We start from the raw sequence: 22,886 nt of genomic DNA, 5'->3' as shown, positions 1-22,886 counted from the left end.
CCCTTTGACACCATCAACTGACAGTGATCATCTTTAAAATTACTTGAGTAAACAATTTTCAACAACAGAAGAAAAGTCTCTCTATACAAAAACGCTTAAGTTATTTTTAAAGCGGTTTAATTTAAAGGTTTATTTACAACATAATTACTTAATGCAGAACTAGGGCAATTGTCCAGAAGCATTTTTATAATAATAAAAACTCATGAAGTTACACAAACACTGAAAATCACAACATGTTAAAAAGATCACTGAGGAAGACTTTTTCATCATCATCCTCAGCCCCTAAAATAAAACTCCATCCGTCATAACTAGGTTCCCCGCTCATATACAAGCCATCATCCATCTGTAGCGTCTGTAGCAGCTCTTCTAGACTAAAATGCTGAAAGCCACTTTTACTTTTATCAAAAAATTGATTACTGCCCATTTCCTCCCTCTGATCCTTCTTTCCCTCTCTCTTTCTGCCTTGCCCAGGGTTAGTAAGATGGTCCATTTGATCATATAGTATCCTCTTCTCTTGGTCAGACAGTACCTCATAGGCTAAGGGTAGAGAGGAACACAGAGTTAATCATACAATAATTAACATCAGTGTGGCATTAAATTTAATTATTTTGGCATGGCTCATTGTACATGCCTGTGGTTTCATTAAGGCTGTGTGATGGAATGATTGGAACTTATCTTTTAGAATATTGGAGATGCCCCTACGGCAAAAATAAGCCAATCAAAAGAGTGAAAAACTGAGAACAAAAGGAACACACCCTGGGTCAGAAATGTAGAAAAGAAGGGAACACAGGAGAAACTGAGTCTTTTGAGCTGAGCTTACGGGTGAAGCAGACAAGATCCCCAGCTGGGAAAATTATTTTTGTACTTATTCTTTCTTGTTAATAAATACTATTTTTATCTTGAAAACTTGACTTCGTCTCCTCAAAAACGAACACGACAATTCGAACTCTTGACTCCAGGGTTGATAATCAGAATCAATACTCGCTGAGCTACCCAAGCCCCCATCTATCAAGTTCTTGAATTAATTTGCATTAAAACATTTGTGAACGTCGTTACATTTATTCATGGGCTGTTGAATCTGCATTTGCAAATCGTCACGTGTGTGGATCACTTTGGATAGGTGTGTGGCTACACTCGATCTAAAGCTAAAATTGCATCATTTTCCTTCAATTGCTAGTAATTCTAAATGTGGTACCTATGGTTTTCTGGATAAAATAATGTGATAGCAAAACAATTTTTTCATAATTAAAACATAGGTTGTTTTAATGAAACCAATTACATTTTTACATTTATTAAAACATGGCAAAGAGTAATTAGTTTTCCCCACTCTTGTGTTACCTGTGATTTACTACGTCCTTCCAATAAACAGAGTTAAAATATTTTTCTCTTCATTTTAAAGATAGCTGGCTTCTCTTCAGAAAGTGTGGCTACTGGTCATTAGTATTAGCTTTGCAGATCTGTAAATGCCACATTTAATAATCAAAAACAAACCTCATAATATATTATGAGTTATAAAACGCCATGAGACGGAGTAGAAAGTCTGCTTTACTTACTCGTGGAGTGTGCAATCACATTGCGCAAAACAACTTAACATTATGCTTCTTGAGTCAGATCAGCACGGCGAGTTATGATTGATGGATTAAAAGCTCAATGTGATTGACTAAAGAGGACTTCTCCCAAAAAAAAAAAAAAAAACTCTATTTGTGAAATCGCAACCTTGCAGGAATGTCTCAAAAAACATAAATCCAAAGTGATTCACACATGTGACAATTTGCAAAAATGCAGATTCAACAATACATGAATAAATGTAACATTCACACATTGTTTATGCAAATTAATAGATAAATATTTGTGAAATATTTTGAATTTATTAAAGTGAGATGTATTTGTGTGGGCAATCAGGGAAATATCTGTGCTCTCACTTGTGTATTTATGAATTATATATATATATATATATATATATATATATATATATATATATATATATATATATATATATATATAATTTTTAGATCATTTTGGCTCCATATTGGCACTACCTATGTCAAGGTACTGGGTTTGATATCCAGGAAATACACATGCTTATAAAATACTTTACGTGCACTGAAGTCATTTTGCATAAAGGTGTTCACCAAATGAATACATTTAAGTGTGTGTTATACACACCCTGAACAATGTTTGTGAAGGTCTGCTGTGCATTGGGGCTTTGGTTCTTATCAGGGTGGTGTTTAAGAGCCAGTTTGTGAAACGCTTTCTTGATCTCTTTTGCAGAGGCAGATCGACAAACTCCAAGCACAGAGTAATAGTCACTTATACCACTACAGGCACACACACAGAGCAGAAGCACCACACACAAATGCTCTGCTGGTGCCATCATCCACCTGATCAGTAAACAAGAACAAAGAGTTAACCCACAGTACGCATACAGATACATTGTTCAAATAGCAGCCCCAAAAAAGATTTTTGCAGGGCCCAGAACAAAATGACAAGGTTGGGCCCCAGCCTCAAATCACTCAGCAGGGTAAAGACTCAAAGGCCCATGAAGAGGTACTGCATTAGGTAACAAAATATCAAAGCAAGTGGCATCTACACACAAACGATACTATACCTTTTCCCTTTATTCAATCATTTATCCTTTCTAACCTTTCATGCAATTAAATGTAAAGGGATAGCTCACACAATAATGTTACATTTAAAATACATAAGTCTCCAGTGGTTAAATCTCAATATTTTTAAGTGATATAATATGTGTGGGTGAGACACAGATCAATAAGTCTTTTTTTTTGTTTTTGTATAAATCTCAACCTTTGACCAGCCCCAACCAGTTGGTTGTGATATGCATGAAATCACCAAAAAACAAAAGAAGATAAATGTGGAAGTGAAAGAGGACATTTACAGTAAAACTTAAATATTGATCTATTTCTAACCCACACCTATTATATCACTTCATAAGACATGGATTTAACCACTGGAGTCTTATGGATTACTTCTATGCTGACTTTATGTGATTTGTGAAGAATCACATTTCTAACCACCATTCACTTACATTGGACCTAAAGAGCTGAAATATTCTTCTAAAAATCTTCTTTTGTGTTCTGCAGAAGAAAGCCAAACACATCTGGAATGGCAGGAGGGTGAGCAAATGAGATGAGATTTTTTAGTATGAACTAATCCTTTAACCAAATGGTTTAATTGTTATTTTTAAAAGTCAGCTTCACACAGCTATCCTAAGTGTAAACACAAGTGTTTCTGTGAAATGATTTGCTTTAAATGTGCTTGGGCTATCTTTAAAACAAATGACACTTCGTTTGACATTTTGTTACCTAATGCAAAGGCATTCGCGCATTTTTAAGTTTGGATCAGTTGGAACGAATACCAACCTACCAAGCTTTCTGAGATATCTACAACTTTTGATATTCCATCAGACTTACCAAAGCAGTTTTATGTTGGTCATGCCAGCTGATACACCCAACACCTTCCCAAAGCTGGTGAGGTATCACTTTGTCACGATTGGTACAAGTGTAATTTTAATCAGATTATTCCTATATTTTGCAAACGCTTCCTCTGTGCAGACTATAAATTCAGACATAAAATTCTGACATCCGTCCACATTGAGGCGCTCTATATTTTCCCGCTCAGACGTCAGACGTGCATTGCTCGTTGAGTGCGGATTGTAAACACACGGGCAATGGCTGCTGAGAGGGGCGGAGGCGACAACAACATTAACGACGAAATGGGGAACCAGCTTCAACTCCTGCCAGGTGCGTATGCCGAATAGTCTCCAATTAAACAGGCAGCTTGAACAATATCAAACGCATACCTGCTTAATATCCTCCTCAATAGATAAAGGAAGGTTTTTGCAGACATATACAAATCCGCAGTGCATGACAGTTTTTCCTTTAAAAACATGTTTTTGGAAAAATATTTTTGAAACGGCTGTTTTGATGTTGTACATTTATTCTAGTCTAAATTGCTGAAACAACAGTTTTGAGCCAAGTCTGCACGTATATATGTGCTTTACTGTATTGTACAGTGGTTGTTTTCACTGTTTACATTCACTTGTATTCTTACATTCTGATTTTTTTCACACATACTGTAACTGGATAGGACATTAGCTTGTTGATAAGTAACATTAATATCTCTGACCATGTCATCCTAAGCCAACCATGTAGTAAATGAGATGAAAAGCGAAAGTAGGTTGAAAGGGGTGAAAATGAAACTATTTTTACTCTCTAGCTCTGACTCTCTTTCTACAGAAAATGAAGAGGGAGAAGAGGATGGCATGGAAACAGATGATCGAGATGGTGAGGCTGCAGAAAAGCCAAGTGTTATAAACTTTGACACGAGTCTGCCAACATCACATGCTGTGAGTAGTCTGTCATGTAACTTGAGGCCAACAAGTCATAATTATATTTTGGATATAGCTCTTTATCGTAATTCATTAACATGCAAATTCATTTGTTTTGCAAATAGTTTATGGCCAAAGTGAACTGAGAAGTTTGATTCAATCCTGCTTTCTAATAAATTACAATTTGTTATATACCCATTAAAGGGATAGTTCACCCTAAAATAAAATCTCATCATTTACTCACCCTCATGCCATCTAGGGGTTTCATGATGATATGATCAGATACAATTCTCTTAGCCAGCGATCAGATGTTTGCAATACCTCAAAGTCTGCCGCAAAATTAGTTCAATTCAATTCAGGAGCCTACGATTGATATTAGAATATTATGTGCCTATTTTACACAATCAGTTAAAAAAAAAATAATCTCACAAATGCAACCAAAATTTTATTTGAATAATTTATTGATCACTCTGAAAAATGCAAATCCAGTATACACATCTGGACATCCACAAGAAAATAAGTTACTTCAGATGTTGTAAAATATAATACTGAGAAATAAATAATGTGAAAAGATAAAGTCACATGCATGTGATCATCAATCGTTTGATGACCGCTCATTGCCTTGTGGAATGAGGGAAACCCTACAATGACAATTTGTCATCTCTACAATAGTCAAACATGTCTTTCAATGCATAATATCCCGGAGTATGTGCTATCTATGTTTTATCTTTGCTACAACTTCTGCAGTTGTATTGAACATTTCTGTTAGAGTTTACTGTGATAAATGGTAGTAAGGGTGTTGATGTGAAGATGCTTGTTTTCTCTTTTCCTCATCAGCGCTATTCAGAATATCGTGGCTCTTAAGCCGTTTGACATGGTTGAATTGACCCCCGTAAAAAAGAAGATTCTCATGTACAATTCAAATGCACTAAGATATTGAAGGAAGGCCGATTGAATCACTCTTCAATAACTTTGCGCACATCTGTGTCCCACATGAGAAGTATATTTAGTGCTCATGAAGCCAGATGTATGTCAGAAAGGTTGCTGCATGGCTTGACGGAAATAAGTACGGACATGGCTGGCATTGTAGTGTTAAAATAAACGTGCGCCTTTAAAAAATATATACATTGATGTTTACGCATTGCATCGGTGAAATTGCATCGTTGGTTATTTGATCCAGATCGATGGATCGTTACACACCTAATGCCATCCCGGGTTCTTTCTTCTGCAAAACACTAACAAAGATTTTTAGAAGAATATTTCAGCTCTGTTGGTCCATTCAATACAAGTGAATGGGTACATACATTTTGAAGCTCCAAAATGCACACAAAGAAAGTGTAAAAGTAATCCATGTGACTCAAGTGGTTAAATCTATATCTTCAGAAGTGATATGATAGTTGTGGGTGAGAAACAGATCAATATTTAAATACTTTTTTCTTTCAATTCTCCTCCCTGCCCAGTAAGTGGCAATATGCACAAAAAAGGTGAATTGCCAAAAACAAATTAAGAAAAATATAAAAGAGAAAGTGGAGACTGATTGTAGAAAAGGACTTAAATATTAATGTGTTTTTCACCCGCACTCATCATATTGCTTATGAAAACATGGAGTCCTCTGGAAAACCACTGGAGTTGTATGGACTACCTTTGTGCTGTCTTTATATGCTTTTAGAGCTTCAAAATTGTAGTACTCATTCAGTTGCATCATGTGGACCTACAAAGCTGAAATATTCTTCTAAAAATCTTTGCTCAGCAGAAGAAAGCAAGTCATACATATCTGTGATGCATGAGGGTGAGAAACTATTGAAAATTTTCATTTTTGGGTAAACTATTCCTGTAAGTTACCAAGATCTGTTTTTTTATGTGTTTGTCTGCATGTGTGTGCATTCATTTATGCCTGTGAAGTATCTAGGCTCAGACATGGAGGAGTTTCACGGCCGCACTCTGCATGATGAAGACAGTGTGCAGAATCTGCCCGTTCTTCCCCATGTTGCTCTTATACTGATCCCAGGTCAGACTCTGCCTTTGCAACTTTTCCGGCCACAGGAGGTCAGCATGTTCCGTACACTCATAAGCCATGATCGCACATTTGCAGTACTTGCACACAGGTACTCACAAAAGCAAGACACCGAGTAGCATGTAAAATAACCTCTAACCTCACCTATAACCTTTGATAGATTTGTATTAATGTAACAGAATGATCTCAGCATTTACTGTTGGTTATAACTTCACTGAATAATTGTCTGTCTGTCTGTCTGTCTGTCTGTCTGTCTGCATCAGTCCTGATGCGAGTGGAGTAGAGATAAAGGCAGAATTTGGGACAACTGCAGAGATTTATGCATTTCGCGAGGAACAGGAGTACGGCATAGAGACAGTAAAGATCAAAGCCGTTGGACGGCAACGCTTCAGAGTGCACGATATACGAACACAAGCAGATGGGTAGGAGTCATCTGCAAAATATAAATATAGAAAGATGCACAACACTGAATAATACATAAAACACAGTACTGTAAATGCAAACATACTCAAAAAGCTAATTTGATTGTATATCATTGTTAATACTTGTGTCTTTTATAGGATTCGTCAGGCAAAAGTACAAATTTTAACTGAGAGGATTCTGCCAGACCCTTTATGTGGACTGCATTTCCTGCAACGCTTGCACACACACATGCCACAGACAAGACAATCACAAACAACACCACAACAGGTCAGGTGCAGCCAGACCTATAGACAGGTAACTCACTTAAACACCTATCACTCACAAATGCACACACAATGCTTTAGTACGGTGTTTCTCAACTGGTGAATTGCAGGTCTGTTCTGTCTCAGACAGCAGAAAAGAGGCAATGTAAAATCCAAATAATAAGATGCCACAAACCGTATCTGCTCTTTATAAATGTACAAAACTGCCAATTCATCTATGTCCCACCAATATAGTTCATGGTAATATTAATAAATTCAATGTATGATTTAAGGACATTTTTGTTGCAACCATCTACAGACATGTTGGAGAATGAATCACAGAATTTGTCCAATCGGAGAAAGAAAATGTTTCGTTTTTACTGGCCAGACTTTTGATGGCATGTAAGCATAATTCAACTAAAAACTAAAAGGATATTAAGAAAACCAAGGAATTGTTTTCATATATTTGATTTCACGCAATATATTATGCAAGATTGTTCATTTTATTTTCATATTTCACTTTTGATCCTTTTAATCACATTTTAGATTGTGTACACATGTTCAAATTTCACATTATATCAATTTATATGATTTTCATACATATTTTAAACAAAATATTCACAAGGTTGAAACCTAATAATGAAAATAGAATTAATAATTGTATCATAAAAAATAATAGTGCTACTATATCAAAACTACTATGCAAAAAAAAATTATATTAATTTACAAAACCCTTAGATACAGCACAAGCCTACTTGTTAAATTAATTATTTACAGTGTTTTCTGAAGTTATATTTCATAATGTATGATTGTGCCTTTTAAATATTTATGTCTTCTACACATACTACATTACTGCGTTTTTTTTAGCAAGTTTTTTTTTCCCCCAATTTGGAATGCCCGATTCCCAATGCGCTCTTAGTCCTCATGGTGGCGTAGTGACTCTCCTCAATCCGGGTGGTGGAGGATGGATCTCAGTGTCTGATACGTCAGTCTGCACATCTTATCACATGGCTTGTTGAGTGCGTTACCGCAGAGACGTAGCTCGTGTGGAGTCTTCACGCTATTTTCCGCAGCATCCAGGCACAACTCGCCACGTGCCCCACTGAGAGCAATAACCACATTATAGTGACCACGAGGAGTGACTCTACCCTCCCTAGCAACAGGCCAATTTGGTTGCTTAGGAGACCTGGCTGGAGTCACTCAGCATGCCCTGGATTCAAACTCGCGACTCCAGGTGTGGTAGTCGGCATCTTTACTTGCTGAGCTACACAGGCCCCCCCTCTGTTGCATGTTTGTTTATGTGCACTTGTGTAATTTACATTGATATGTATGACAAACGCTACATTGGTACTGTCTCTTTAAGAGATCAGCTCTGTGAGCAATTGTTTATTGTTGAATTAGCGTAGCGCACATTATTGAGAGAGAAGTTGCACGGTAATTTATCCCTCATACGCAGGGCCGTAGCTAGTGGGGTGAAAGGTGGTAATGATTCTAGGTTCACATAGGTCCAGGGGGGGCCCCCACAACAAATTCTAAACTGTATTTTTTAATAGGAAAGGGGCCCTGACCAATATACAGTTAGGGGGCCCAGAATAACTTGCTACGACCCTGCACATATGTGCAACGTATGATTCGAAATGATGTTTCTTTTTTATCTTTTTGATCACTTACTGACTGTAAATAACAGATAGGATATTAAAAGATACATGAAATGAAAATAGGATGCCTGGGTCTCGTCTTTGGATACAAAATACACGGAACGCAGCAAAAGGAAACTTTTACATGTATAATGTGTATGACTTAGTTTTCCAAATATTTATTTTACACATTCTCAAATTAAAATCTACAATCTCTCGAGTTCTAACACATTTACGTTCTAAAAGATTTCCAACAAATGTGTCACTGGTCTGTAGCCATGCTGTAATATGGAGAATGTTGTGAAAACAATACGAGGAAAAGATTAACCAAAGTTAGAGTGGACTTAAATGCAATGTCAATGCCCTTTTATGGCTGAACTAAAATGATTGTGATGAACTGCAGCCAAATAAGGGTGTGCACTCACGAGATGCAACAAGCAGTAAAAGTGAGGCTGAATCCAGATTCTTATTCTCCAGCTTCTTATTCAGTAAAAGGAATGTGGTATTTAAGTTCTTCGCCGCTACTCATCTCAATCTCTGGTGAGTAAATCGGAATATTTACTCGCCAGTGGCTAATAAAATACACATTTTAGTCGCACGGTTTTGAAATTTGGTCGCATATGCAAGTGATTTACTTGCAATGTAGAGGGCTTTGTTGACAATTTGTTAGGTTTTGGTACTGCGTTGGGTCGCCGCTTCATGTCCAATGTAAAATTCTGAAAGTTCCTGGGTTGAGAATCACTGCTTTCATATAAGATAATTGTGGCAGGGCGGAAGGCGGGGCCGGGTCGTGATTCTACATACCCGGTCCCTTATCAGGCTAATCAAGCCTCCGAGACGGATAAAGGCTGACAGCGGAGGATGGAGCGACAGAGAGAGATAATTTACTGACGTGTGTGTGTGTGTGTGTGTGTGTGTGTGTGTGTGTGTGTGTGTGTGAGCGTGTATTTATCACGTTGTGGGTACCAAATGTCCCCATAAGGATAGTAAAACCCGAAATTTTTGACCTTGTGGGGACATTTTGTCGGTCCCCATGAGGAAAACAGCTTATAAATCATACTAAATTATGTTTTTTGAAAATGTAAAAATGCAGAATGTTTTCTGTGAGGTTTAGGTTTAGGGGTAGGGTTAGGTTTAGGGGATAGAATATAAAGTTTGTACAGTATAAAAACCATTATGTCTATGGAAAGTCCCTATAAAACATGGAAACACAACTGTGTGTGTGTGTGTGTGTGTGTGTGTGTGTGTGTGTTTGTGTTTTAAGTTGCGCATTAAAATATTATTTATATTGACAAGCCAGTTCTCGCCGCCTCCTTTCCCTTCTAAATCCCTTTACAGTAATATACTTATGTAACAGCCTAGATGTATATTCTTCATCAAATGCAGTACATACTCTAACATTATGCGAATTTCGATGCAGCCATAATCTTTACTTGTTACATAATCTACATAATCTTTGTCTTTCTTTCTTTTGTAGAAGAAGCTCCATTGTGCTAGTATGACCACATGGCCTCCCTGGGTGTATGCCCTTTATGACTCGGTAAGTTTGATCTCTTTACAAATAGCCAATAGGCTTGAGTTTACAGCCCAACTTTACAGTTTATGTCCCATTGAGAAGTGATCATCCCTATGCCCTATTGTTCCCTTCTAAGACAATTACCCTCTGACTGAACTCGCTTTTTAAAAGACCCTTCTGAGACTATTTAGTGCTGATGGTTGTGTATGTGTCTCTCTCAAGAACACTCTTATGAGCAGAGTAAAGAAACAACTCCACGAATGGGATGAAAACCTCAAAGATGAGTCTCTGCCTACAAATCCCACAGGTACGCAAGTGCACACACACACAACATTTTCATGCCTGGGGCCCTCACACACACCCTCTCAGATAGTTAGAATGTGTGTTTCTCTGTACAGATTTCTCATACAGGGTGGCTGCATGTCTGCCAATAGATGATGCTTTAAGATTGCAGCTACTGAAGATCAGTAGTGCCATTCAGAGACTTCGCTGTGAGTTGGACATCATGGACAGGGTGTGTATATGTGTCTGCCTTTGTGTATACATGTACAAATATCAAGTTGTCTGTTGTTAAATTAATCTAACATGTTTTTTCCAATATTTTGATGGATTTGCTTGTCCTTGTAGTGCACCTCTCTGTGCTGCAAACAGTGTCAGGATACAGAGATAACCAGCAAGAATGAGATCTTTAGGTGAGCCCTGAATTTCAAAGTGACATGTTGAAAAAGGCAATCAACTTAGATTGCATTGAAATGAAAGACTTTTCATTTACTGACACAACTCTCCTCTCTTTTTAGTCTGTCTCTGTATGGGCCAATGGCAGCATATGTGAATCCACATGGATATGTTCATGAGACACTTACGGTCTACAAAGCCAACAATCTCAACCTGATCGGACGACCTTCCACACTGCATAGTTGGTTTCCAGGGTGAGATTCAATGTTTGTGTACGCTGAAAAATTCATATTTTTTACTTTTGATTGCTCTAATTTTAGCAATGGCCTGATGCCCTTGTGGCAAGCACTTGTTTTGATCTTTTCAGAAGGTTTAAGAATTAATCCAAGAACACAATATATATATTGTATGTAACAACATTTATTTTGAGTATGTATTTGTTCTTTAGGTATGCATGGACAATTGCTCAGTGCAGAACCTGTGGTTCTCATATGGGCTGGAAGTTCTCTGCGGTAAAGAAGGATCTTAGTCCGCCTCGTTTCTGGGGGTTGACTCGTTCTGCCCTGTTACCAACAATCCCTCAAGGCGACAAGGGTGTTGAGGGGTCACGCTTGCTGTGTCTGTGACCTTTTAACTGTACTGCCCACAAGCACAAATATATATGCTCCCATAGGAGTTTGTTCTATCATCCCCAAAAACATGCAACTCCAAAACCTCCCCCAGAGAGCGAGCGAGCGAGCAAGTGTGATTTATATGTGCAGATGTATGCATGAAAAGGGAGAGGAGGGAAAAGGAGACAGGGAAGCATAATACACTGGAAGAGAAGGAATTACAGTACTCAAGTTGTTGCCTTCCCACACTATGTGCGGTGTAAATTACAGCCTGATACGTGCAATATCATACGAGGTGAGCTGTTTATGAAAAGATGGTCTGTTATAATGTACTTAAGTACAGTCTGAGCACATTTCCTCTCATTGCCACTGCCTAGAACAGTTATTGCTGCTCTTTGAGCATCTAGCGGACTAGACATTATACAATGAAATGAAATGAAATAATGTGTCCACAAATATAATTTGAGTCTTTGCATGCACACTTTTAGTGGCATGATTAACAGTCTGAACTTGTTGAATTCCTCAAACCATCAAATGCCCTCTGTAGTTCCTGCAAAACCATTTACAAAATTGAAACTGCTTGAATTAAGTCATTCCCCAGATGTGATGGGTCATCTGTTGGTGCAGACTTCTCACAATAACTACCTGCCAGAATTGACCAGTGAATAATAAAGTATCAGGGAGTTACCCTTTATGTTGTAAAGGGTTATGAAGACTCAATATCAGAGTAATTCTCAAACTGTATTTTGCAATTCTCTATTTCTGTATTGCTTCCCCCCCCCCCCACAGACCATTTAATTGGATAATATGATGTACAGTATTTGTGTGTTCAAACATATGTTAGGATGTGTGTATCAAGGTAGGGGTTGGTGTGTCGACAAGCTGCACTCTGCATTGAGAAACGTCCTTAAAAATATAAACCTCTTTCCTCATGTTCATTAAACAGGATGCTAAATACACACTTTATGCCATAAATACATTCTGCATACACAAATACATTTTCCAGTAGTTAATTACATAGCTGTTGTATGTAAGGCTAAGAAAACAAACATCCTTAAACACTGACTTGCTTATCTGTAATGCTACTGTTCAAGAGACTGATACTGCTGAGTACTGTTACATTCTCGCCAATAAATCAAATCTGAAATGCAACAGCTTCTTGATTAAGTTTTTTTTTTTGGTGATCACAAATGCCAAAATCTTTGCATCATTATTTAGAATAAATAATTTCAAGTCACATTGTCAATGTTTTTATTGCCTGCCAAACCGCTAGAGGGAGATGTTCCGTATACGTTTTGTCTTCTTCACTGGATCTGACATAATTACGTAATAACAAACGTGAAGCTGTACTGAAGAGTGTTGAGGCGTTGCAGCAGAGAGCGTTGAAGCAGCGGCGAAGGAACGTCAGGACAAATTAATAGATTCTAAAAGGACAAATTAGGGACGGTTCTTGAGTTGAAGTAGGTGGACATAATGGACGATTCTTCGGATGATGGTAATCAAGATATGGAGTTCCAAGAAGTGCGATATAATAAAAGGAACAAAAGGAATTAACATGGGTGATGAGTCTGAATATGAGAAACTATGTACAAGTAAAACCAGGGATTCAGGGCAAAGGATGATGAGAAACAGTGAGGAAAAGGAAATAAAAGTTATGGTCACATTTGTCAAACAAGCAGAGCAATACATGCATCCTGTTAAACTATCAAAAGCGATAGAAAAAGAAGTGGGATCAGTGAAAGGGGCAACATGTCTGAGCAATGGAAGAGTCTTGATTAAGTGTAAGGATGAAAATCAGAAAGCAAAGATTCTAAAACTGAAAACACTAGCTGGTGGTAAAATAAGTTGTGCTGGAATAGATGTGGCGTTATTTCTGCAGTACCCTTAAATGTAACTATGGAAGAAGTAAAAGGAAACTTGATTGGAGGCAAAGTTGCTTTGGCTAGAAGATTGACGACATGGAAAGATAATGAAAAGTGTGATAGTCTTTCTGTGCTGTTACACTTTGAAGACAGCAATCTACCAGTCAAGGTGAAACTAGGTTTCATCAGTTATGTGGTACGGGAGTATGTACCCCCTCCTTTGCGTTGTTATAAGTGTCAGTGCATAGGTCATACTGCTGCTGTTTGCGAAGGGAAAATGCGTTGTGCAAAATGTGGAGGGGAGCATGAATACGGGAAGTGTCAGGAAGGAGCTGAGATCAAGTGTTGCAACTGTGGGGAGAACACAGCGCTGCATATGCAGGTTGTCCAGTACAGCAACAGGCTCGTGAAATCCAAAAGGTAAAATCCACACAGAATGTAACATATGCAGAAGCAGCTCGTAGAGTGAAACATGTAGATGATACAAGAATACATATTGGACCGGAACAAACCTCTCAGATTGACAAGTCAATGGAACAGCTGAACGTGTTAAGAATGACTCAAATGACAACATTAACATGAGCAAAACTGATTTTGTGGCATTTATCTGTGCAGTGGTGAATGGCACTGGGCAGGTAGAAAGAAGATCTGATAAAATAAAAATTGTTGGTAGATTGTGCAAACAAGTTCTTGAACTGCATCGGTATATCAGCAGAACAAGTTCACAAGATTCTACAGTCTAAAGAAGGGAGAACAGAAGGTGGTATAACAACAAATTATGATGCATCTCAATGTAATGATGTATAACATTATCATGTCTTTCCTGTTGCTTCATTGGAATGCCAGAAGCTTAATCGCTAATGGACAGGAGTTTAAAAAGTATATTGAAGATATGAGTAAGTCTCCTGATATCATGTGTATACAAGAAACATGGTTATGCAAGTCATTAGATTTTAGGATGAACGGCTATGAGGTAATAAGGAAGGACAGGATTAATGGTAGAGGTGGAGGATGTGCAACACTCATAAAAGAAAATGTGATATATAGACAAATAAATAAAGAAGGTAATGCAGAGAGCATATGTATAGAATTAATGGGTACACAGGGGGTAATCAGAGTGTTAAATTTCTATAATCCATGTGCAGAATTAACAATAGATATCCTGAAAAGTGTCATGGGAGAAAAGGCAAACAAAATGATTATATGTGGTGATTTTAATGCTTACAATTTTATTTGGGGTAGCAGGAGTACAGATAAAAATGGAGAAATAATAGAAGAGTTCATGGAAGATAACTCGTTAGTATGTTTAAATGATGGCAATCCAACAAGAATAGACATAGCAAGTGGTAGAATGTCATGTCTGGATATCACAATAGTTTTAGCATCATTAGCTGGTAAATGTATATGGTCAGTATCTAAGGATAATATAGGAAGTGATCATTTTCCAGTGACATGTGTAATTCAAAATAAGATTCAACTACAAAAATGTAAATATGGTGTAAGATGGATATATAAGAAAGCAGATTGGGGAAAACTTCAAATGTTATGTGAAGAACAATTCAAAAATCTGTCAGTAGAGGGTAGTGTTGATTACAGATATAATAAAGTAGTGAGTGGCATTTATTTTGCAGCCTCTCAGTCTATCCCACAATCAAGTGGTATAAATACAAGTAAGAATGTGCCATGGTGGTCAGAGGAGTGCTCGGCAGCAATCAGAGAGAGGAATAAAGCATTTCAGTTTTTAAAAAGAACACTCACTCCAGAAGCAGTCATAGATTATCAAAGAAAAAGGGCTTATGTTAAAAAGATTATTAAAAGTACAAAAAGGACAGCATGGCAAAACGTTTGCGATACAATAGGGAGGGAAACCAAAATAAATGCAGTCTGGCGTATGATTAAAAAGATGAATGGAATTAACAGCTTTAAAAAAATACCTGTAATGGAGGAAAATGGGAAGGTAGCTATCACAGATAAAGATAAGGCTACTATGTTGGCTCAAACATTTGCTAAAGCTCATAGCATTGAAAATTTAGATGATACATTTTTAACAAGACGTCAGCAAATTAAGAATATCTATGGAGATGTTTGCAAGAAAAAACAAGATTTTAATAATATTTTGGATGATGAGTTTAGTTATTTTGAATTAAATACAGCAATTAATAACTCAAAGAGTACCACACCAGGAAAAGATATGATAAGTTATAGAATCTTAAAGAAATTATCACCAAAAGCATTAGAAATATTACTGGATTTATATAATTATATATGAAATGAGGGTATCCTTCCTAAACAATGGAAAACTGCAATTGTGCTCCCTCTAGCTAAGCCTGGGAAAGATATAACAAAATCTAGTAATTATAGACCCATTGCTCTTACCTCTACATTATGTAAATTAATGGAAAAATGATTGTGAGGCGAATGAATTACATTTTAGAGAAAAGAGAATTGTTATCAACATTTCAAAGTGGTTTTAGGAAAAGTAGGTCTACGGCAGATGCTTTAGTATTGTTTGAAAATGAAGTTAAAAAAGCATTTGTAATGAAAGAGTACATGATTGCAGTCTTCTTTGACATAGAAAAGGCTTATGACACTTTGTGGAGGGAAGGTTTGCTAATTAAACTGAATAAAATTGGAATAGGTGGCAAATTTTATAATTGGGTTTTAGATTTCCTATTTGAACGCACTTTTCAGGTGAAAATTGGGGAAGAATTATCAGCTCCTTATAACATTCTAAATGGAACTCCACAGGGTAGTGCAATTAGCCCATTATTGTTTAATTTAATGATCAATTATGTTTTTGATAAAGTTAATAGACCAGGAATAGGATTGGCTTTTTATGCAGATGACGGAGCATTATGGAAGAGAGGCTGTAATATTAAAAATGTGGTTAAAGGTATACAGGAGTCAATTAAAGAAGTGGAAAAAATGGTCATTGGATTGGGGTCTAAAGTTTTCAGTCTCAAAAACACAATATATGCTATTCACAAAGAACAGGAGGAATGAACATTTAGTTCTGAAGTTGTATGATCAAACATTGGAAAGAGTACCTGTTTTTAAATATCTTGGATTATGGTTTGATGGAAAATTAACATGGAATTGTCATATCAGTAAAATTGAGTCAAAGTGTAAAAAAATCTTAAATTGCATGCGTACGGTTGCTAGTCACAACTGGGGAGCTAGCCGTAGTGCATTGTTGTGCATGTATCAAGCATTGATTCGTTCTTGCTTTGATTATGGATGTATTGTGTATGGTTCGGCATCCAAGTCTTTACTGAAGAAATTAGATATAATTCAATCCAAAGCATTAAGAATATGTTGTGGAGCAGTTAAAACATCCCCTGTGGATGCAATTGGAGTAGAAATGGGAGAGATGCCTCTAGATATTAGAAGGGAAAAACTGGCAATTACATACTGGGTAAATCTTCAACAATCAGCAAATAATCACCTTACTCGCAAAGTATTGGAGGAGTGCTGGGAATACTCATATGATGGAGGACACAGTTTTGGATGGAAGAGCAGAGTATGGGCCAAGGAATGTTGCATGGACAATATATCTTCTGTCCCAATATACCACTTACTGATACTCCACCATGGAAAGTCCCTGAACCGCTAGATTTGAGTTTACTAAACAAGTCCAAAGAGGAGTACATTGGAAATGAGATTAATGCTTTTTTAAATAACACATTTTATTCAGTGTTACAAATATTTACAGATGGTTCAAAGGAACCTATCAGTCAAAAGGTTGGATTAGGAGTATATATTCCACATTTTAAAAAACAGATTAGTTTGAGGTTGACTGATGAGATGTCCGTGTACACTGCAGAGTTAACGGCTATAATAATAGGACTACAGTGGGTTGAACAAGTCAGACCAAATAAAGTAGTAATATGTTCAGATTCTTCTTCGGTTTTAAGTAGTATAGTACATGCAAGATCAGACAGAGAAGATTTATTAATGGAAGTATATGTATCATTATACAGACTGAAAGAGGTTGGAGTAGTGGTGTATTTTTGTTGGGTACCAGCACATGTTGGGGTATCTGGTAATGAAGTTGCTGATAAACTAGCAAAAAAAGCACTAGACAAGAGGGAGGTGGATGTTAGAGTATGGGGAAAAGGGAGGCAAAATCGATTTTAAAGAGAAAGTTAATGAATAAGTGGCAAATTAGATGGGATAGTAGTAGCAAAGGGAGATGGTGTTATAGTATCACACAGACAGTAGGGAGGATAAACTGTCAGGGAGGAAATAGGAAAGAAGAGGTATTGCTGTCTAGGTTAAGACTGGGACATACAGGGTTAAACTCAACACTGGCAATTATGGGGTTACATGAGAATGGATTATGTGACGTGTGTGGTGTATCTGAAAATGTATGTCATGTTTTATTTATTTGTAGTAAGTATAATATTTTTCGGGGTGTATTATTCAGTCATTTGGAAAATGGAGAGGATAGAATGAAGAATGAGGATATTCTAGGAAAAGGTTTATTGAACAGACAGATATATAGAGCACTAATTGCGTTTATATATGATTCAGGTTTGGGTTTTAGAATATAATATGTCTGTAAAGTTGAACCCGCCATGGGGGCTGAGTGTGGACGGAGGAGCTGAACACGCAGCGCCGGATGAAACTCAATGAAACGTCTATTGCAGGTACTATAAATACTGGTGATGTGTGTGGGATGATATAGATAGTTAGTCAATGGTCCATTGGTAGGAAGGAAGAGGAAACAGTTTTAAACTTCGGACTTATCACCCAAGGTTAATTTGCTATCCAGTACAGTAGGTGGCGATAATGCTCCTTAGGAGTTAATCGCCATTAAGCAAGAAGAAGAAGAAGAAGCGTGTTGACAGTCACGTACGTTTTTGTGAGATTTGATCTCCGCTCGTGATGTTTTCTTCGCTTTAAATCAGAACTCCGAAGACCTGTGCAATAAGATTTTAGTTAAACGTTTAGAAGCTAAACTTTACAGTGTGGTTATATGTTTGCGGAGGTTTTAATCGAGAATTAGCAGTTTAGTTTTGATCGGCAGCAGAATATCTAGCGAAGCTAGTTTTGGGGTTTGTCCTGCAGCCGTTCAGTTTTTGAGGATGCCTCAGGAATATCAGGAGGCGGTGCCGGTCTTTATCCGATCGCAAGACACCCGGAGACAGGTCAGGGTGGTATTCTGTAACCGCAGTCACCGCGTCGTGAAGCCGATTTGGATCAACTTTCGCGGGGAGCCGCAGCCCTACGAAGATATTCAGCCTTACACCGGGCGAAGAATGACAACGTATTTTGGTTCGTAACATGTATACAAGAAAAAAAAGTTGCTGTAAGCTTTCTTTTTTTAATACCACACTTAATATTACCCTAATACCAGCTGCAAGATATACTGCACTGATTCTTGGGATAAGGGACAAAACTTGATTAAAATCTGAGTTTTTATTTTTAATATTAAATAATTTTTTTAATTAATATATTTGTAGACAAAGGTGTCCGCTAACGAACCATGTAAGGGAACAATTTTTTTTCCCCTCTAAAATTGATATTCACTTCATTTCTTGCATCTTACTGTCAATTGTGTCAACTCCGTCAGACACACAAAAAAGCATGCTATTTTTATTTGATCCATTCATCAAGATTGTTAAGTCTTTTATTATCTATTATTTATAGATAATGTTTTCAGTAAAGGAGTTAAGTGATAAAATACATTCAATAATTAATTTTTTTTCTGTTTTCACACTATTCTGAAAATGTATTGACAAAATTTAATCTTTTTCCATCTTAGCCCTGTGTTGTACACTGGAGCCCTTTTGTTTTTTACTAAGTGAAAACTGCCTCAACCTAAACTAATTAGCCAAAATGTATCCCACAATTCTAACAGAAATGATCATAATGGGAATGGCGGTGTTGACATGTTGAAGCTTTAACCCTAGAGACTTAAACCTTGTTTGTTTAAAATATAAAAAAAAATATATAAAGATTACCAGACTAATCTTTACTAATCCTACTGTTGCATCCACCATGAACAGGAAGTGGGAAATTGATACTCTGATCATGACATTATCTGATTTATCCAGTATTATAAAAATCTGATTGAGTTGATGCAAAGTGAGGACACAATTATATAGACAGTTTTTTATGGAAAATATAATTTAAAGTTTACTTTATGTATTGATAGATATTGTACAGATCCCTACCTTTCTTTTGATGTTTATATTTCTGAATTTGCTGCATTTTAATAAATTTTGTTTGGCATTTTAACATTGTGACCTCTTGCTGAGGACAGGTTTAGTTACCTTTTGCTTCCAAGTAAAGAACATGCATTAAAAAAAAACTAATTAAATTATTTAAAAATCTAAGTTATAAATGCTCTGAGTAAATATAATTATTTTAGATGAATCTTTTGCAGTATTTTCATAAATAATTTCTTGATTTTAAACCTAAAAATGACTTTTGAATGCAAGACATGTTTTGTCCCTTATCTCAAGAATCAGTGACTGATATACTGTAGGCATCATGAAAATTCACACTTGTTTCAGTTGAAAGCCAGAGCAAAGAGAAAAAAGACCTAATGTACAAAGGGGCCTCAGTTTGTTCCTGGCAGGCAGCAGATGCCCTAATCCTAACCAACTGGAGCCTGAAAGGCTGAGTACACTCCCAGGAACAAACTGAGGCACTCTTCTCTCATCACGGGAAAAAGGAATCTGTTTTTGTAAACAGTGGGGAAAAAGTATCTTACCACGGCCCACACTTGTAAGCTAATCACAAAAAACAGAGGCGGCTCTGTGCCAATGGTTTAAATTTGTGGCGGGCCGTCCGGCCAAACAGTGGAAAACAGGAGGTGGTGTTTTGGAATAATTTTTGTAAACGGACCTTATTCACAGTAGCGAAATGTTTGATTTTTGCCTTGATTGAAAACAAGGCTTTGAGAGCTAGACTTACAGTCACTTCATTGGCATGCACTTCTATATCACATATAATGTTCCACCACTCATTTTGTCTGGGGTGGTTTTCTTGGAAATATTTGTTATTTTTTTTTATTTTTCATCATAAGAACTGTCCAAAACACTTGAAATAGCTGTACAACCCATCGAAGAGACTGTAGTCCCTCACAGCCAAATTTTAATTTTGTTGAAAAAATAAAGATGGCGCTACAATGAATAAAAAAAAAAAGCAGTTTAGCAGAGATGGACCACTGGTATTAAAATGAATGGGAGAAATTGGAATAGTCAGCTCGTAAACATGAATGCACATTAGATGAACCAGAATGAAAAATCTGAGCTAAAGAAGCACAAGTTATGATACAATTGTTGTAATATTTTAAAAATGTTCTTTGATCGAAATCTTGACAAACCATTTTAGAGATTTTGGACTTTCCCCATTCAAGTAGATCGGAGCTGTACTTTCATGCCACTTGTATCCATAGAAAATAGCTGCCCGGGAACGTACCATAGATGGCCACCAAGTGAACTGACTTGCCTTGAAAGGGACTTTGATAAGGTCCATTTTTGGATTTGCAGAGGTCACTTACAGCAACTTTAAACTCATGAGGAAGTCAGTGTCCAGAGATGCTAGTAGGCAAATGATCTTTTTGATTGAATCAATCTTATGGTAATTTATTGTTTTTTGTCAGGACACCCATGGATATTTCGGGATGCAGAAACTGACGATCCAATGTTAGTGAATAAAAAAATGATGTACTGTCTACCCTCCCTTCAAAATAGACATGACCACATTGCCAACATCACATTGCCTGGTATACTACCTGTTCCCTTATTTTACTGACTTTTGCTATTCAGACTCATAACAAATGACCTTGTTTTATGAAAATAAAAAATACCTACATTAAATCTACTCTATGTAATATTTGTTTTGGTTCCAATTAGCAAAAGTTCATTATTGAGTGAGTAAATAAAAAAATCCATTTTCAAATCCCTGTATTTTTCTTACCCCCATTCACTATGGTAAGCCTACAATAATGATATTTTTTTTATTTGATTGCATACTACTTGCCATATCTGTCTGTGGAATTACCTTAGTTGTGCAAGGCACAGTACATTACATGTGAATAAGAGTTTGTATATTACTGTAAGTGCTTACTTGGTCTGAGAGTTGTTTAAAATTTTGTTAGACCTATCATGTTTTTCTTTTCCATGTGTAACTTTGTATTTGTGTGTGTTTACCAGTCTTGACTCTTCGAGAGCGCGCTCTGCAAGTTGTGAGGCGGTTGGTGCGAAAAGATGATATCTGTCGTTTGGAGATAGCTCGCTGTCTACAAGAAGACCTTGCTCGGAGCCCCAGCCTTCACGACGATTTACAACGCCTCAACCAGCAAGTACGACAAGAGAGCCTGGGAGAGTAAAACATGAAAATCTGAGCATCCCAGTCGACAGCCCCGGTTAAAACTGACAATATGATCTGGCGCTGTGAAATACAGTGTTGACCAATGACAAAGAAAGAACTTTGTAAAATGCTGATGCTGCAGCTGAGAGCAATATTTTGTTTTTGTTTTATAGTTCTCTGTATACTTTTACTTTTTCAACACTAACATTATTCAAAAATCCTCTTTGCAAACAAAAATAAAACTTAATAGTGAATACTCTATATAAAATATGTGTGTGATGTGACTAATTCTAGTATTTAGTAGTAATGTAGGGTAGACCAAGTACAGGATAGTAGAGGATTACAGTTGTGACAATGTGAATATTTCCCTTATCATACAAGTTTCATTATCAGTGTGCATATTCACATCAGCATCACATTGTTTACAAGTATATATGCTCCTATGGGGGTTTGTTCTATCACCCCCAAAAACATGCAACTCCAAAACCTCCCCCAGAGGTGAGAGAGAGAGCAAGTGTGATTTATATGTGCAGATGTTTGCATGAAAAGGGAGAGGAGGGAAAAGGAGACAGGGAAGCACAATACACTGGAAGAGCTAACCTCGTATTATATTGCACATATCAGGCTGTAATATACACAGCACAAAGTGTGGGAAGGCAACAACATGAGCACTGTCATTCTTTCTCTTCCAGTATCAGCATCACATTATTGCGAAATTATTAGAGAAAATAATTTTATGGGGTAAGTTTAACATTTTCTTCCTCATCTTTCATTGTAAATCAAACATTCTACCTGTCTGACCATGAAAGGAAATTTTGTTTGTTGTAATTATATATTTGTGTACTTAATATAAACCTATTTTGGTACATGATAGGATGCAAAGTCAGTGAGAAAATCTGGCCAACATGCAAGGTGGTCAGCAAGAGACAGATGTAACACTGTTATCATGTCTCTTATACCTTGTGCACTGTTGTAACACTGTTACAACTGTACCCAAGCCATAAGAAATATGGTTGTAAATGCTCCTTTTTGTAAGCTTTTATTCAGTCATAGTATAGCTAAGCAGGACAAATAGACATTAATCTGACAGTGGGATAGATGGATGGAAAGAAAGAACATGCAGTGTAAATGATTTTGATAAACAAGTATGTTTAGTCCAAAAATTTTATTGTGAGTGTAGTTCTGTTATCTTTTGTTATGTAGTTTTGCATGTGTGTGCATGTTACAGGATGC

General features: G+C 36.9%; 3 protein-coding genes across 3 annotated transcripts; 2 read left to right on the top strand and 1 right to left on the bottom strand.

The window, feature by feature from the left end:
* Positions 1-226: 226 nt before the first annotated feature.
* zgc:152986 (uncharacterized protein LOC101884054 homolog) lies at positions 227-2,377 on the bottom strand. The gene is made up of 2 exons (XM_052140539.1): positions 2,167-2,377; positions 227-537 (listed from the first exon to the last, which is right to left on the bottom strand). The coding sequence occupies exons 1-2, from the start codon at positions 2,375-2,377 to the stop codon at positions 227-229; spliced, it is 522 nt and encodes a 173-aa protein (XP_051996499.1).
* A 1,276-nt stretch (positions 2,378-3,653) lies between these two features.
* On the top strand, positions 3,654-12,613 carry LOC127653688 (protein cereblon-like). Its single transcript, XM_052140470.1, has 11 exons — positions 3,654-3,761; positions 4,257-4,366; positions 6,251-6,453; positions 6,626-6,784; positions 6,923-7,079; positions 10,142-10,204; positions 10,403-10,487; positions 10,579-10,694; positions 10,808-10,872; positions 10,978-11,109; positions 11,304-12,613. Exons 1-11 carry the CDS (start codon positions 3,689-3,691, stop codon positions 11,479-11,481), a joined length of 1,341 nt encoding a protein of 446 aa, XP_051996430.1. The 5' UTR covers positions 3,654-3,688; the 3' UTR covers positions 11,482-12,613.
* A 3,070-nt stretch (positions 12,614-15,683) lies between these two features.
* Positions 15,684-21,934, top strand: vhl (von Hippel-Lindau tumor suppressor). Its single transcript, XM_052140486.1, has 3 exons — positions 15,684-18,605; positions 20,944-21,066; positions 21,497-21,934. Exons 1-3 carry the CDS (start codon positions 18,416-18,418, stop codon positions 21,670-21,672), a joined length of 489 nt encoding a protein of 162 aa, XP_051996446.1. The 5' UTR covers positions 15,684-18,415; the 3' UTR covers positions 21,673-21,934.
* Positions 21,935-22,886: the final 952 nt, after the last annotated feature.

Source organism: Xyrauchen texanus, chromosome 13 (genome assembly GCF_025860055.1).
Source record: "Xyrauchen texanus isolate HMW12.3.18 chromosome 13, RBS_HiC_50CHRs, whole genome shotgun sequence".
Lineage (NCBI taxonomy): Eukaryota > Metazoa > Chordata > Actinopteri > Cypriniformes > Catostomidae > Xyrauchen > Xyrauchen texanus.
This window is presented reverse-complemented; position numbering and strand designations above follow the sequence as displayed.

Coding starts and splice junctions, on each gene's coding strand:
- vhl (XM_052140486.1), top strand. CDS start 18,416: ATGCCTCAGGAATATCAGGAGGCGGTGCCGGTCTTTATCCGATCGCAA. Junction 18,606..20,943: donor AAGAATGACAACGTATTTTG/GTTCGTAACATG, acceptor GTTTTTTGTCAG/GACACCCATGGATATTTCGG. Junction 21,067..21,496: donor TGCCAACATCACATTGCCTG/GTATACTACCTG, acceptor TGTGTTTACCAG/TCTTGACTCTTCGAGAGCGC.
- LOC127653688 (XM_052140470.1), top strand. CDS start 3,689: ATGGCTGCTGAGAGGGGCGGAGGCGACAACAACATTAACGACGAAATG. Junction 3,762..4,256: donor CCAGCTTCAACTCCTGCCAG/GTGCGTATGCCG, acceptor CTCTTTCTACAG/AAAATGAAGAGGGAGAAGAG. Junction 4,367..6,250: donor GTCTGCCAACATCACATGCT/GTGAGTAGTCTG, acceptor ATGCCTGTGAAG/TATCTAGGCTCAGACATGGA.
- zgc:152986 (XM_052140539.1), bottom strand. CDS start 2,377: ATGATGGCACCAGCAGAGCATTTGTGTGTGGTGCTTCTGCTCTGTGTG. Junction 538..2,166: donor CTTCACAAACATTGTTCAGG/GTGTGTATAACA, acceptor CTCTACCCTTAG/CCTATGAGGTACTGTCTGAC.